At 49.5% G+C, this 14535-nt stretch overlaps 1 protein-coding gene across 1 annotated transcript; it reads right to left on the bottom strand.

The window, feature by feature from the left end:
- Positions 1-1441: 1441 nt before the first annotated feature.
- Positions 1442-2837, bottom strand: C8R40DRAFT_1163751 (Manganese/iron superoxide dismutase; the record flags this gene model as incomplete). The annotated part of the gene is made up of 3 exons (XM_046230402.1): positions 1442-1985; positions 2159-2385; positions 2463-2837. The coding sequence occupies 3 exons, from the start codon at positions 2835-2837 to the stop codon at positions 1442-1444; spliced, it is 1146 nt and encodes a 381-aa protein (XP_046080129.1).
- Positions 2838-14535: the final 11698 nt, after the last annotated feature.

Raw genomic sequence — 14535 nt, 5'->3', positions numbered from 1 at the left:
ATCTTCTTTCTGTGTTCATCGGCTCCGCGCTGCGCTTGCCTCCCAAATGTCTTAATACAATCCAATTATGCATTCGCACACTCTGCGCTCGAGGCTCCTCCCACAGACCCTCGTTCTTCCTGCTTCGCACATATCATCCACATCATCCACATTTTCCTCGCACATCATCCACATTTTCCTCGCACATCATCCACATCATCCACATCATTCAAAGCCCTTCCACTCAGTGGGAGCTCCCACCCCTTTCCTCGCACATCTCAAATATCTCAATATACACATACACTCTGACTCTGCACTCGAGTCTCCCTGGTCTACCTTGATTCAAGGACTTGGGGGTTTCTCTGTTTCTGTTTCTCTGTTTCTGTTTCTGTTTCTGTTTCTGTTTCTGTTTCTGTTTCTGTTTCTGTTTCTGTTTCTGTTTCTGTTTCTGTTTCTGTTTCTGTTTCTCTGTTTCTCTGTTTCTTCTTCTTCTTCTTCTCAGTTGATGTATCTGGATCAATCTAATCACTTCTATGGAGGGTGATATATAGCACAGTCATAGATAGAAAGCACAGTCATAGATAGAAAGCACAGTCATAGAAAGCAAAGTCATAGAAAGCAAGCACAGTCATAGAAAGCAAGCAAGGGTGATATATAAAAAGCAAGGGTGATAAAAAGAAAGTATATATCACATCTTACAACAAACAGACTCCCTACATTTTAGTTTTTTTTATCTGAAGTTAACCTCAGGGATGAGTAAACTGACCAGGGATGTGTAAATGGATGAGTAAACAGGGATGGGTAAACAGGGATGAGTAAACAGGAATGAGTAAACAGGGATGGGTAAACTAACCAACTGGTGAGGATTCTGGATGGTGTGGATCTGGAGGGTGTGGATCTGGAGGGTGTGGATCTGGAGGGTGTGGATCTGGATATGCAGGTGAGGATCTGGATCTGGATATGTAAAGAATTATGTGGAGTATGGTGAAGTGTATGGTGGAGTAGGGTGAAGTGGGGTGAAGTGGGGGGAGTATAGGGGAGTGGGGTGGAGTATAGGGGAGTATAGGGGAGTATGGTGGAGTGGGGTGGAGTGTGAATAGACGTCTAGCCAAAATTTAGGTTTAGGTGTGGTACTGGTGTGTATGATATATGATATATGATATATAATGGCAGGAGTTGGTAGGAGTATGAGTGTGGGAAGAGTTGTGGGGAGTGAAGTGAAGTGGAGTGGAGTGAAGATATAGAAGTGTTTGAGGAGAACTGTTGGATATCTACAAAGTGAAGTATGAAGTACGTAGTTAGACTTGGACTTGGACTTGGGAGTATCTACTTATGTAGTACAGACTCCTCAAAACACCGCACACGCACACGCACACTGATTGTATTAAAAAACCAATATTTAAATTTAGAGTATCCCCGAACTCTTCCTCCCTCCCCCTCCCTCCCTCCTTCCCCTCCCTATCTACCTCACCCTAAAATACTCATACGCCCTACTAACCTTCCCCCAATCCACCACATCCCAAAACCCCCTCACCCACCTCTCCTTCCCCCACACCCCATACCCCGCGCTCAGCCACGCGTGCTCGTGCACCGACACACAGAAGAGAGGGTAGAGCGTGTCACCGGCGGTCGCGGTGAGGGTGAGGGATTGACTGCGGGTGGTGGAGCGCGGACGGGAGGAGGCGGAGGGGGAGGTGGAGAGAGGTGGGGGGGTGGAGGAGGAGGTGGGAGAGGAGGGGGAAGAGGGGGAGGAAGAGGTGAGGAGGTTGAATGCGGTGGGGTGGGAGAGGGTGGTTGGGGGTGTGGTGTAGCGGGTGAGGAGGTCGTCTTCCTCTCCTTCCCCTTCCCCGTTCTCCTCTCCGTTCCCGTCCTCCCCGTCCTGGGCAGTGGCAGTAGACACACCACTCGTACCCCCCTCTGCCTGTGCCTCTGCCTCCTTCTGCATCCCCTCCAACTCTTTCACCCACTCCCCATAATACGGATCATCCTCCTCCAACGGATCCCCTCTCCCAAACGTCCCCCGCAACACCGCTCCCACACCCACATCCGGTCCTTCCCCGATGCCTCCTCCCCCACTTTCTCTTCCTACCCCTCCTCCTACCCCACCACCACCCTCTCTACCCTCTCTACCCGTCCCTTTCCCACTCTCCCCCCCAACCCCTTCAAATACCCCATATACATCTGACTCCGCACCAACACCGAGCCAGGGCCGAAGGTCGGGACCACCCCGGTGTTCCCTGCGGCGTCGGTGACGAACCACACGTAGCCGGAGGTGAAGAGGCCCGTGGCGGCGGCGCTGAAGCTGGATTTGAGCTGGGCGAGGGACCCGTGTTGGGCGCGGATCTCGGCGGAGAGGGTAGGGGAGATCAGGTGTTGGTGCGAGGCGTAAGGGGGGGTGGGGGGTTTCTGTAAGGAAGGAGGGGGGTTAGTAAATAGTAAATAATAAATAATAAATAATAGAAGGAATGAGAACAAAAACACACCAAATTATCCAAAAAAAAATGATTATTCAACGCCAAACTCGCATAATTAAACGCCAACACCCTTGTTCGATCCGTCGCACTGGAGACAATCGTCTGCATTACTGACATATCGGACATTTCCGTGCCCCGGACTTCTTCGTTTAACCTATCTAATAACCCTTTTTGGTACTCCACCGCGACGACGTGGAGGGCGGGGGGCGGGAGGAAGTCGCCGAGGCCGAGGGCGGGGTCGTAGGGGAGGGGTTTGGGGGTGTGCAGGGAGCGGGTGGTGGGGGGTGTGAGAGGGAGAGGGAGAGTGGAAGTGGAAGTGGAAGGAAAACGCGACAAGGTGTTTTGGAGTCGTCGTCGTCCGAGGACGACAGGTGAACGATGCATGGTGTGTGTTAATACGTGTCTCTGAACCGTTCTATGGTATCCTTTATCCTTTTCTGCGTTTCTGCTTTTACGCTTTTCTGCGTTTCTGTGCTTTTACGCTTTTCTGCTTTTCTGCTTTCCTGCTTTTAGGCTTCTACGTTTTTATGCGGAAGCAACGAACGAACAACGAACAAGTTGGGTGGGTTGGTTCTGAACGCGAACAACGTAACGAGGACCAACGAGCAACGAGCAGAGAATGCGTTACCAACGAGCAACGTGAACAACGTGAACAAAGTACCAAAAGTACCACAAACGAGGCTCTGAGCAAGACGCGCTGGACACTTGGGACAAGTCCGTAGTAGAAACACTGGACACAAGTGGAAACACTGGAAAAACGTAAGAACGTAACAGATTTTTTTTTCAGGTTCTAGACTATTATAAGCGCTCAGACTTCCCGGGAGCGCTGTGGTTCCGCGGGCCGGGATCCGGGATGTGATGGGGGACGGGGTTTGAAGCTCAAACACTCCCCAAATAGCGACGAAAACGACGCCTCTGTTGATTAGTCAATATTCGAGAGTCTGGATACGGCGCGCACGTGAGACCTCGTAGAGACAGCTTTGACCCATAATGATTATCAGTGGCTCGGATAGTCAGTCAGTTAGTCACAACATGTCGCCTCGGCCCGAGGGCAACAACTTTTTCTGAACTTGGCAATGGGCATCCACCAGTTATCGGATATCGGATCTAAACAGTCCGTATGATCCGCCAAGTCTGAGACACGGAGGACTACATCCCTTTCCATTTGCACGGGGTACATTGTCCGAAATCACTACCCATCAGCGCTCATTCGAACGGTTTTGGGTTATTTAGCACAATTTCGATGTTATCAAAAGCTTTGACATATCCGAAGTGACTAGTTAGAGATAAGACTTACAATAGAGTGGATTAGATGGCAGAAGATTCTATAAGAAGAGCGATGTCGAATATCATTCAACATGTTGAACCCTCATGGGATGAACACCGAGGACATCGATATATGGAGACACCGAGAACCCCTCGAGGATCCAGAGTTGAGACTGTCAAGAATTAAGAGGATGCTGCCCCCTTGGCGATAACGGACACCATGGAAAGCACTTGACGCCCTACACTTGCCTTTCTTGTAATCCTTCTCTTCAAATTGTTGACAAAGGGAAGAGAAGTGTGAAGTGTGAGAACAATAATTGCTAACATTAGATTCCCTTTCCAACTCTAGTCTCCCATGAGATCAACGGTAAGGTAGAAGCCGGAATGCCCTGGTTCCAGCTAATCTGTCATCATAGGATCAGAACGTGTGTACCTCAAGGTGTTAAAGATGGTCTACGGTCTGGACGGAGAGAGGAGGCAGGCAATTTCAAACTCAGTTGTTGCTGGCGCTGACTTCTTCTATTGATCTAGATCACGCTGCCAACACCATTGTACCAAGACGTTATTCCGAAGACTTGCACCTTCTCACCCCCCCGACCATCTATACCTCGGACAAAAATCTAGGGCCAAATGACCCAATCCTTATGCTGTGAGTATTGATATTTTTTGTGACTTTTTTATGATGACTCTATTCTCTTCTCTGACGGATTTTGGCGCCAGCCAATTGCTCGGCAATCAGGCACTTAAGATCACGTCGGTCTCGTCGATGCTTTCTTTCACCAGTCAAACGGCACGAGCAGATCATTTAGTTACTTCAGGCTGGGGTGATTGATTCAACATATGATTCATATTGATCAATTGTCCAGCTACACTGCGTTCTTAGCCGGCAAAGCACATCGGTAGTAAGGACACACCGCAACCAGTGTAAACTATCCATGTCCCCCACAAAAATCATTGTGGCTACAACAACACACATTTGGAAAAATTGTAGTGCACAAAATTGTGGACACCCATTATCACGCCTCATGTGTTTTATGGCACAACATGACCAAACAAACCCTATTCCTGGGAAGCGTCACACTTGTCATAATTGGTCATCTCGACCGGTAAGCGCCATAGGCTATTATAAGTTAAGAAGACGGTCAATTATCCTATGTTTGTTTACGTGAGTACACACCGGCGACCATATGGACTTGGGGTTCATCGGAGTTACCAAAATAGGCTTGGCTTCACAACCATGTCATCATCAGCTACAAATCCTACTTTTTTCCCCTAACTCCATTCAAGTTCTGTGCTGTTCTGTCCTTTCTCAGCTACAGAAATCACAAAATCTGTTCTGCTCATGTATAATCAAGTTGGGTCCTGCTCGTCTATTGATGAATATTGCTCCATGAGTTGTCTAATATATGCCAGGATCTAAACAGCTGAGGGAAAGCGTCGTGCGAAAAACAAACTAAGTGTAAAGGAGACTAGTGAACAAATCATAGTGGAGGACCTCGTCTCAATGGAGCTGACAGAGATGGGCTGGCGACAATACATTTTTGAGACTATTCATGGTGGAGGAGTATAACGAAAGGAGGGAACGTCAATACAAGAGTGTACATCCACCTTATATGGGGTGGACACCGTTCCTTGTTATATTTTCACAGGTCTAACAATGCTTTTGTATGCGTTAAGGAAGGCGAAATGATTGCGTCAACGCTTCTATCTGGCAAAGAAGTTAGCCAGAGTTAGCTGTGGCTCTTCTTACGGCAGGTTTTGGACGATGGGGTTCTGTTGCCAATCATGATAATACACGCAGGTACAATGCCTAAGTGTCAAGTCCATGCCGGCGGGCCTCCATTCCGCCGCTCGGTACTCCGAAGATCTGCTCTTTATTGTAATCTCTCTCCTATTGTTCTTTCTCGCTACACATATCCTTTCGTTCTAGTCTCTCATTATTGTCTTTTACTCTTTCGTTCTAGTCTCTCCTTATTGTCTTTTACTCTACCCTGCAGGTACTACTCATATAGCTCCTAGTAGTTAGTCTAGCGCTCCGCACCGATGCGCCGTTCCGTAGATATAAATACTGCCTGTACGCTACTGTAGTTCCTCAGTTTAATTATCAACTTAGATCGACTTAGATTCCCTCTTACACTCTGTGCTCTCTAAGTCTTCAGGCTCAACGCCTTGAAGTACTCTCTACGCTACCTTAGGACTAGACGTCCTCTGGCTCGCTCCTCGTCACCGGCGATACCGCCGCTCCGACTTGGCTGCTTCTCAGTTCCTCCCTTCTCTACTCTCAATCTCCGGGGACTAACGGCGTAACGGCGGTGTTGTTAATAACTTCACTACTGTCCCACTCGTCTTCCGCACTTAGACACCTTGTGGCTTTGGCACGGTTACACGGTGTACATGATCTTAACAGTATAATTAAACTCAATCCGTTAACGTCGTACTGACATATCATTTTTTATGCCTCCGAAAACTCGAGCTCAATCTAGAGCTAACTCCGAAGAAAATACTTTCTTCACTACAGCCCAATCATTTGCCCCATTTTCCGACTCTATCTCTGCCATTGGTCAACCACGTCGCCGTAATCGCGGGTTCGGTCCAGCTACAGTCCCTACTACGTCGACTCTTCCTGAAGCCATGGAAGAGGAACAACAATTCGAATACAGTACCTTGTACACTGGTGACGGACAACCTGTCCAAGTCCTGACCCCTCGCCGTGGACAACCCCCCGTGGTCGCTCCGGCTCGGGGCCGCTCAACTACTCGAATTGATTCTCCAATTCTCCAAGCCATAGCCCGCCGTACGGGGAAACAACCCCAACGTTGTGCTGCTTCTGAATCTCCTCGTGACCCACCTCCTCACTTCGAATTGGACACTGGTGATCACGATGATCAAGACCCTCCTGTCGACCCCGACGATCCGGGCGTCGATAATAACAACGACGATCTGGATGACGACTCCGGCGGTTTACCGCGTGGTGAGCCTGGTGACCCCAGTGGACCTGGTGGTCCTGGTGGTCCCGGCGGTCCCGGCGGTCCTGGTGGACCTAGTGGACCCCGTTCCCCAATCTCTCCTGACATCCCCAACGAGCAACGTGCTATGTTGGAACTCCTCTCGGGATTCAAGGGCTCCATTGAGACCCTTGGTACCGTCCTCGCCGCTCTCGGCCGTCCCTCTGACAGCTCTGAATCCAAGAGCAAAGTCAAGGAGCCAGAGGTATTCGACGGTTCGGACCCCCGAAAACTCAAGACGTTCTTCGTCAATCTCGCCCTGGTCTTTAATGACCGTCCAAAGTACTTCACCGACCAACGGAAGGTGAACTACACCCTTTCTTATCTCAGTGGGTCAGCCAAAGAATGGTTTGTCCCTGATATCCTCGATCCGGATCTCGACTCGCTGCCGACCTGGACATCCTCCTTCAAAGCCCTTGTAAAGGAGCTTCAGGATAATTTCGGCGTTTACGACGCCCAAGGCGAGGCCGAAGATTCTCTCGGTAATCTGAAGATGAAGGAAACTGAGAACATCCGGAAATACAATATCCGGTTCAACACCCTGGCTGCTAGTACCAACTGGGATTCTGCTGCCCTGAAATGGGCTTATGGATGAGGCCTAGCTGAACGCATCAAGGACGAAATGGCGCATTTGCCCGAGCCGGCGACGCTCGCCGATTATCGTCAAGAAGTTCTTCGTATTGACAATCGTTATTGGAAACGCGAGGAAACTAGAAAGCGTGAGGCTGGTAAGCCTTTTGTTGCTCGGAACCCGAAGAAGGGTTCCTCGGACTTCAAGATTGGTTCTTCTAACCAGCATAACAATTCTCAGCCTTCTGGCTCTTCGGCGCCGTTCACGCCGAAGCCTAAACCCTTCTCTGGTGGTAAGCCTAACAACAATGGTAAGCCCCAGAATTCTTCGAATTCCGGCCAATCCGGCGGTCAGCGCCCCGCGTTCAACCATCTTGGTGCAGATGGGAAAGTCCTTCCCTCCGAGAAGGAAAGAAGGATGAAGAACAACCTTTGTCTCTTCTGCGGTGGTAAGCATCAGATTGCTGACTGCAATAAGCAAAAGGCCCCCAGAATCGAAGGGCCGTGCTGCCGAGGTTGAAGAAACCCCCGAAGCAACCGTTGAGGTTGTTGAAGAGGAATCGGAAAACTAGTCCGCAGCTCTTGTTCCCCGGTACGAAACGGGAGCTGCGTTGATCAGGTTCGTACCTCACCTGGGGAGTTATATCTCAACGCGTCCGCTCTTTCTTCTATTGAACGATCTCTTGTAATATCATTGACTACTGAATTTCCTTTATCCGATTCGGCCGCGCCGGCCGAACCTATTTCTGCTCTTCTCAAATTTCCTACTCTTGTTGATTCTGGTTCTACTGACTCTTTCATCGATACTCGTTATGTTTCTCAGAACTCTATTCCTACGACCAAAATTTCTCCTGTTAATCTTCGTTTTTGATGGTTCATTATCCTCTAAACCCATTACCGATATGGCGAATATCGCCGTTCGGTTCCCTTCTGGCGAGCTGTTTCTATTACCCTTTTATGTTACTCATTTAGATTCATCTTGTAAAGCAGTACTAGGTTACAGTTTCTTATCCCGCTACAATCCGTTGATTGACTGGGCATCTCGAAACATTACGTTCCGTAACACTTCACACCTTGATTCTCCACAGACGTCTGTGCCTTCTGCCATCAACCCCGTTGATGCAAAGGTCGCTGTTCCGCTACCGGAACTTTCGCCGTTGGTTTCACCGACAATTTAGGAGACCCCTCCTGGGGACTCACCTCGCTCTCGCTCTCGCTGCCGCTCTCGGACTTCACGGGCCAAGCCCCTTTCGTCCAAATTCCCCTTTGAACCCATCTATTCTTACCCTACGGTCTCTCAATTCGCTGCTCAACTGGAAACTCCCGAGGTCGACATTGCACTCGTTAGTGCTGCAGTCTTTAACAGGGCTTGCAAGGACGCTGGTATGGAACCTATTCTACTTCGTGCTATCCACTCAGAGGTCGCGGCCCGCGCCGCCGACCGCTCTTCCACCACTCCTACTGTCCCTCCACTCCATCCTTCTATCCCAGAAGAGTACGCAGAGTTTGCAGACGTCTTCGACGAGATTGCTGCAGATTCACTTCCTGAACACAGACCTTACGACCTGAAGATTGACTTGGAAGAAGGCGCTTCGCCGCCTCTCGGCCGTATTTATCCTTTGTCTGAAAAGGAGCTAGTCGCCCTTAAAGACTTTATTGACAAACAGCTGGCAACTGGTGCCATTACCCCATCATCCTCTCCTCACGGCGCTCCGGTCCTTTTTGTCCCGAAGAAAGACGGCAAACTTCGCCTTTGCGTCAATTTCCGTGGACTCAATCGTATCACCAAAAAGGATCGTTACCCACTCCCACTCATATCAGACCTCCTCGACGCTCCGAAAAGAGCTAAAATATACACCAAATTGGATCTCGCTCACGCTTATCATCTAGTCAGAATCGCTGAAGGTGACGAATGGAAAACCACCTTTCGGACCCGCTACGGCTCTTACGAATGGAAGGTCATGCCGTTCGGCCTTACGAACGCCCCTGCGGCTTTCCAGCGGTTTGTTAATGACATCTTCTCTGACATGCTCGATGTTTGTGTCATCGTCTATCTTGACGATATTCTAATCTACTCTGATACGCCAGAAGAACACCGAGAACACGTTAAGGAAGTTCTTCGGCGGTTACGGAAACATCGGCTTTACGCCAACCCCGACAAGTGCGAATTCAATATGGATACTGTTGAGTATTTGGGTTATATTCTTTCTCCCGACGGATTGACTATGTCCAAGGAGAAAGTACAGACAGTTCTAGAGTGGCCGGTCCCGAGGAAGGTTAAGGACATTCAGTCCTTCTTGGGTTTTGCAAACTTCTATCGTCGTTTTATTTATAACTATAGTGATATCGTTGTGCCGATGACTCGGCTTACCCGAAAAGGCGCTTCCTGGATCTGGGACAGCAGCTGTCAAGAGGCCTTCGAAAATCTCAAGACTGCTTTCACTTCTGCGCCGATACTGGCCCATTGGGAGCCAAATCGCCCACTTATCGTGGAAACCGACGCTTCCGATTACGCCATTGCGGCTATTCTTTCCATCCAATATGCTGACGGTGAAATTCATCCTCTAGCCTTCCTTTCCAGAACGCTTCATGCGGCGGAACTCAACTACGATACACACGACAAAGAGCTACTGGCCATCTTCGAGGCCTTTAAAGCTTGGCGTCATTATCTGGAAGGTTCGGGTGATCCGGTGGACGTCGTCACCGATCACAAGAATCTTGAGTATTTCTCTACTACCAAGGTTCTTACACGCCGACAGGTCCGATGGTCAGAATTTTTACATCAATTTAATATGGTCATTCGCTTCCGACCGGGGAAACTCAGCGAGAAACCCGACTCGATAACTAGACGCTGGGACGTCTACCCTAAAGAGGGGGATATCGGCTACGCCCAAGTGAACCCTCATAACTTCCGTCCTATATTTACTAACGAACAACTCACTGCGTCTCTTCGAGCTACCTTCTTGGAAGGCCCGGTTTTACGAGCCTCGATTATCATGGATATCGAAGCCCTACACCAAGCCATCATCCTCGCCCTTCCCGCCGACCCGAGCTCCGTTGCTGGTTTGGAACTTGCTAAAGATCCTTCCAATGAACGTTGGAGCTTAGGTAGCGACAAGCTACTACGCCTTGATGACCGTATTTATGTTCCGAATCACGGCGACCTTCGCCTTCAAGTCCTTCGTTATTTCCATGATCATCCACTCTCCGGCCATTTCGGCCAGAACCGCACTCTAGAAGCTGTACGTCGTCAATACACCTGGCCCAAGGTCAGAGACTTCGTCCGTGACTATGTCACCTCTTGCACTGTTTGTGGTCGCAACAAACCTCGCCGTCATCGGCCTTACGGGTTGTTGAAGCCTCTGCCAGTTCCGGTCCGACCATGGGATTCCATCTCCATGGACTTCATTGAGCAACTGCCAATGTCGAATGGCTATACAGCCATCCTCGTCGTTGTGGATCGATCTTCCAAGCAAGTTATTTTCATCCCTACTTTCGACACCATTACGTCCGAACAATTAGCTGAGCTTTTTGTTATTCACGTCTTCTCTAAACATGGTGTTCCTAATCATGTCACTTCTGATCGTGGTTCCGAATTTGTTTCGGCGTTCTTCCGGGCTCTCGGAAAAGCGCTCTCCATGGAACTTCATTATACCTCTGGATATCATCCGGAAGCCAATGGGCAGACCGAGCGTGTCAATCAGACTCTCGAACAGTACATCAGGATCTATTGTTCCTACCAACAAGATGACTGGTCGCCTTTACTTCCGATCGCCGAGTTTGCCTATAACAACGCTCCCAATGCTTCCACTGGTATTACTCCATTCTTTGCTAACAAAGGATACCACCCAAATATCACCGTTCGGCCCGAGGTCGACATGAAGTCTGATCTAGCCAGAGACTTCGTCGTCAATCTCGATGAACTCCACGTCTTCCTTCGAGAGGAAATCCTTTTAGCTCAGTCTCGTTACAAGGAACAAGCTGACAGGAAAAGAATCTCGCACCCGGAGTTCCCGATCAGCTCCGAAGTATTCGTTCTTGCTAAGCACATTCGTTCTACTCGTCCTACTGAAAAATTCTCAGAAAAATATCTTGGCCCTTTCAAGGTCATCAGTCGACCTGGTACTTTGTCTTATGAGCTCAAGCTCCCAGACTATCTTCGCCGAATTCACCCGGTATTCCACGTCTCACAGCTGGAGCCGGTTACGCCGAACCCGTTCCCGAATCATACTCAATCTCCTCCACCTCCAATTGAAGTTGATGGTGAAGAGGAGTACAACATTGCCGAAATCCTCGACTCCAAGCTGGACAGAAGGTATAAACATTGTCCTCTACGTTATTACATTCGGTGGGCCGGTTACGAAGGTACTGATGATGAGTTCTCTTGGGTTGCTGCTGATGAATTACATGCTGACGAACTTGTACCGGCGTTCCACGCCCGATACCCTCACAAACCTGGACCTTGATCACAAAAAATCATTTTATTCCTTTCCCCGTTTCCGCCGCGCTCCGCCGAAGTTTACTTCGTGTGTTTAGAGGGTAAACACGATGATAGTAAATTGAGTGTTTATCTCTCTCTCTTATTTGCTTATTATAGTTCCTTTAATCACAGTTTTCATTTAGCTTCCATTTACACTTACACTACTCATACTAAACTAATTTACTTCTTACGCCGCTTCGCGGCCCGTTCGCTTCTCAATCTCAAAAAAATTGCGTCGATATTTTTTTATATACAAGTCCAAGAAACAAAACGATACAACGAGGGCAGGGTTACAAGAAGATTACAAGAAGAGGGCCGAAGGGCCGATGTCCGATGTCCGTAGATACTCTACTCCGCCCTTTCCTTCCCCTTCTCCGACTGCGCCTTAGCCGGCGCCGGTTCCTCCTCCACCATCTCTTCTTCATCTCCTTCCCCATCTTCCTCCATTCCCATTTCCTCCACCTCTTTCTCTCTCTCGCGATCTTCTTCTTCATCGCTGTCCATTACCCTTCTCCGCTTCTTCGGCAATTCCGACGGTCCGGCCTGCGGCATTTCCGGGGGTGTTCTCCTCCTCCTCGCGGCATCTGTTACTAGCCAATCCAGCTTCCGGTTCATGTGTCGATGGTAGGTGTTGGCTTTCACCTGCCCATCCCGAAGTTGTCGGTTGTCCGCTAGTAGTTGAGCCACCTGGCTCTCCAAGACAGCCAGGCGCTCGCCGGTCGGGTTGGAACCACCCTCTCGCTTCACAGTCGACGGCCGTCCGGAGTACGAACACCGTACTTTCGCATCGTGGCAGGGTTTACAAATGATGGAACTTCTCTTGCCAGCCTGCATCTGGCAAGAGATCTTCTTGGTCCTGCACCGTTTGCAGGGTTCCTTCTCGTCGTCGTCGTCGTCGCCGTCGTCCGGGTCTTCGTCCACAGGCTAGCAGGAGCAGGTCAGACAATTACCTGGTTGTAGAAAAAGAAGTACGCACCTGGGCCTTGGCCTTGCCTTTTCCCTTGCTCTTCTTCGAAATTTCCACCACTGGCCTCCGCGGCGAAACCGACACCTCACTTGGGGAGGTCCCCCTCTGACTTCGAGCTGTCGCCGCCGCGGCCAACAGCCTCCTCCTCTCAGTAACCTCCTCCTCCTGTTGTTGCGCCCGTCAGGCTCGCTCCCGCGCCTCCTTCGCAGCTTTCTCTCGAGCCGCTGCTGCTCTTGCGGCCTTTTCTTCTGCGGCCTTCTTCGCCGCCTCCGCCGCTTTCCGCGCCCTCACTCTCTCCACGCGTGCCTGCGCCCTCCGGATAATCTCCTCCTCATCCTCATCCTCCAGATCCTCCTCCTCGTGGGCGGTAAGGTCAATGGGCGGGGGCGGGACAGGGCGCGACCTCGAAGGACCGGCGGTTGAAGGGTTGGTAGTAATGGTGGTGGTGCGACTAGTGGACATGGTTGACTTAGAAGTTTTTTGGGAACTTGGGTCTTATCGGCGAAACTCTGGACCTTTTATACGGCAAAACTGCGCACGGACCAGCGAAAAATTTTCTTCGAATTGTACTGGGTGTACGGTGAACCGCGCCAATTCCCGGTACTAACGGCTTTCAAAATTTTCCTGCTGACTGATGGGTCAAATTCCCGATGCTGACGGCCTTTAAAAATTTTCTTGGGTGACTAACCAACTCCCGGTATTAATGGCTTTCGAGGGCTCAAGCCTAAGAGGGGGATACTGTCAAGTCCATGCCGGCGGGCCTCCATTCCGCCGCTCGGTACTCCGAAGATCTGCTCTTTATTGTAATCTCTCTCCTATTGTTCTTTCTCGCTACACATATCCTTTCGTTCTAGTCTCTCATTATTGTCTTTTACTCTTTCGTTCTAGTCTCTCCTTATTGTCTTTTACTCTACCCTGCAGGTACTACTCGTATAGCTCCTAGTAGTTAGTCTAGCGCTCCGCACCGATGCGCCGTTCCGTAGATATAAATACTGCCTGTACGCTACTGTAGTTCCTCAGTTTAATTATCAACTTAGATCGACTTAGATTCCCTCTTACACTCTGTGCTCTCTAAGTCTTCAGGCTCAACGCCTTGAAGTACTCTCTACGCTACCTTAGGACTAGACGTCCTCTGGCTCGCTCCTCGTCACCGGCGATACCGCCGCTCCGACTTGGCTGCTTCTCAGTTCCTCCCTTCTCTACTCTCAATCTCCGGGGACTAACGGCGTAACGGCGGTGTTGTTAATAACTTCACTACTGTCCCACTCGTCTTCCGCACTTAGACACCTTGTGGCTTTGGCACGGTTACACGGTGTACATGATCTTAACACTAAGTTGAAGTATCATTGTCAGTAATCCGGAGCTGAGTACAAGTAATACACGCCTATCATAGATTATGATATACAGAACTATAAATGGTCATTGACGAAGGAGCGCTGAACACGTGGTCAGCTGGCTCAAAATTCTTTGATGGTCTGACATCCTACTACCTATGGTCCTATTGCATAGATATTTGTGTGGATAGGCCCCCGAGTGGAGTTAAAGAGGTTGCAGAGTATGTACATAACTTGATGTTACCAGTTAATGATTTTACGAGGACAGTAGTTGGTCCATGGGTAGAGCCTAAGACAGCTCATACTTATACTTACAGCTTGGATTGTTATGTACCACATGATAAAGCATGATAATCATATATGAGCATATATGTTTCTCGTTCATTTTAGTTAGTAACTGGACTATTCCAGAATCCAAACGATAACTGTTTATTTTGAACCTACATCGTGACACATGGAC

This window comes from Lentinula edodes, assembly GCF_021015755.1.
Source record: "Lentinula edodes strain Le(Bin) 0899 ss11 chromosome Unknown C8R40scaffold_60, whole genome shotgun sequence".
NCBI lineage: Eukaryota > Fungi > Basidiomycota > Agaricomycetes > Agaricales > Omphalotaceae > Lentinula > Lentinula edodes.
The sequence above is the reverse complement of the archived record's forward strand: the minus strand, read 5'-3'. Positions and strand labels throughout refer to the sequence as shown.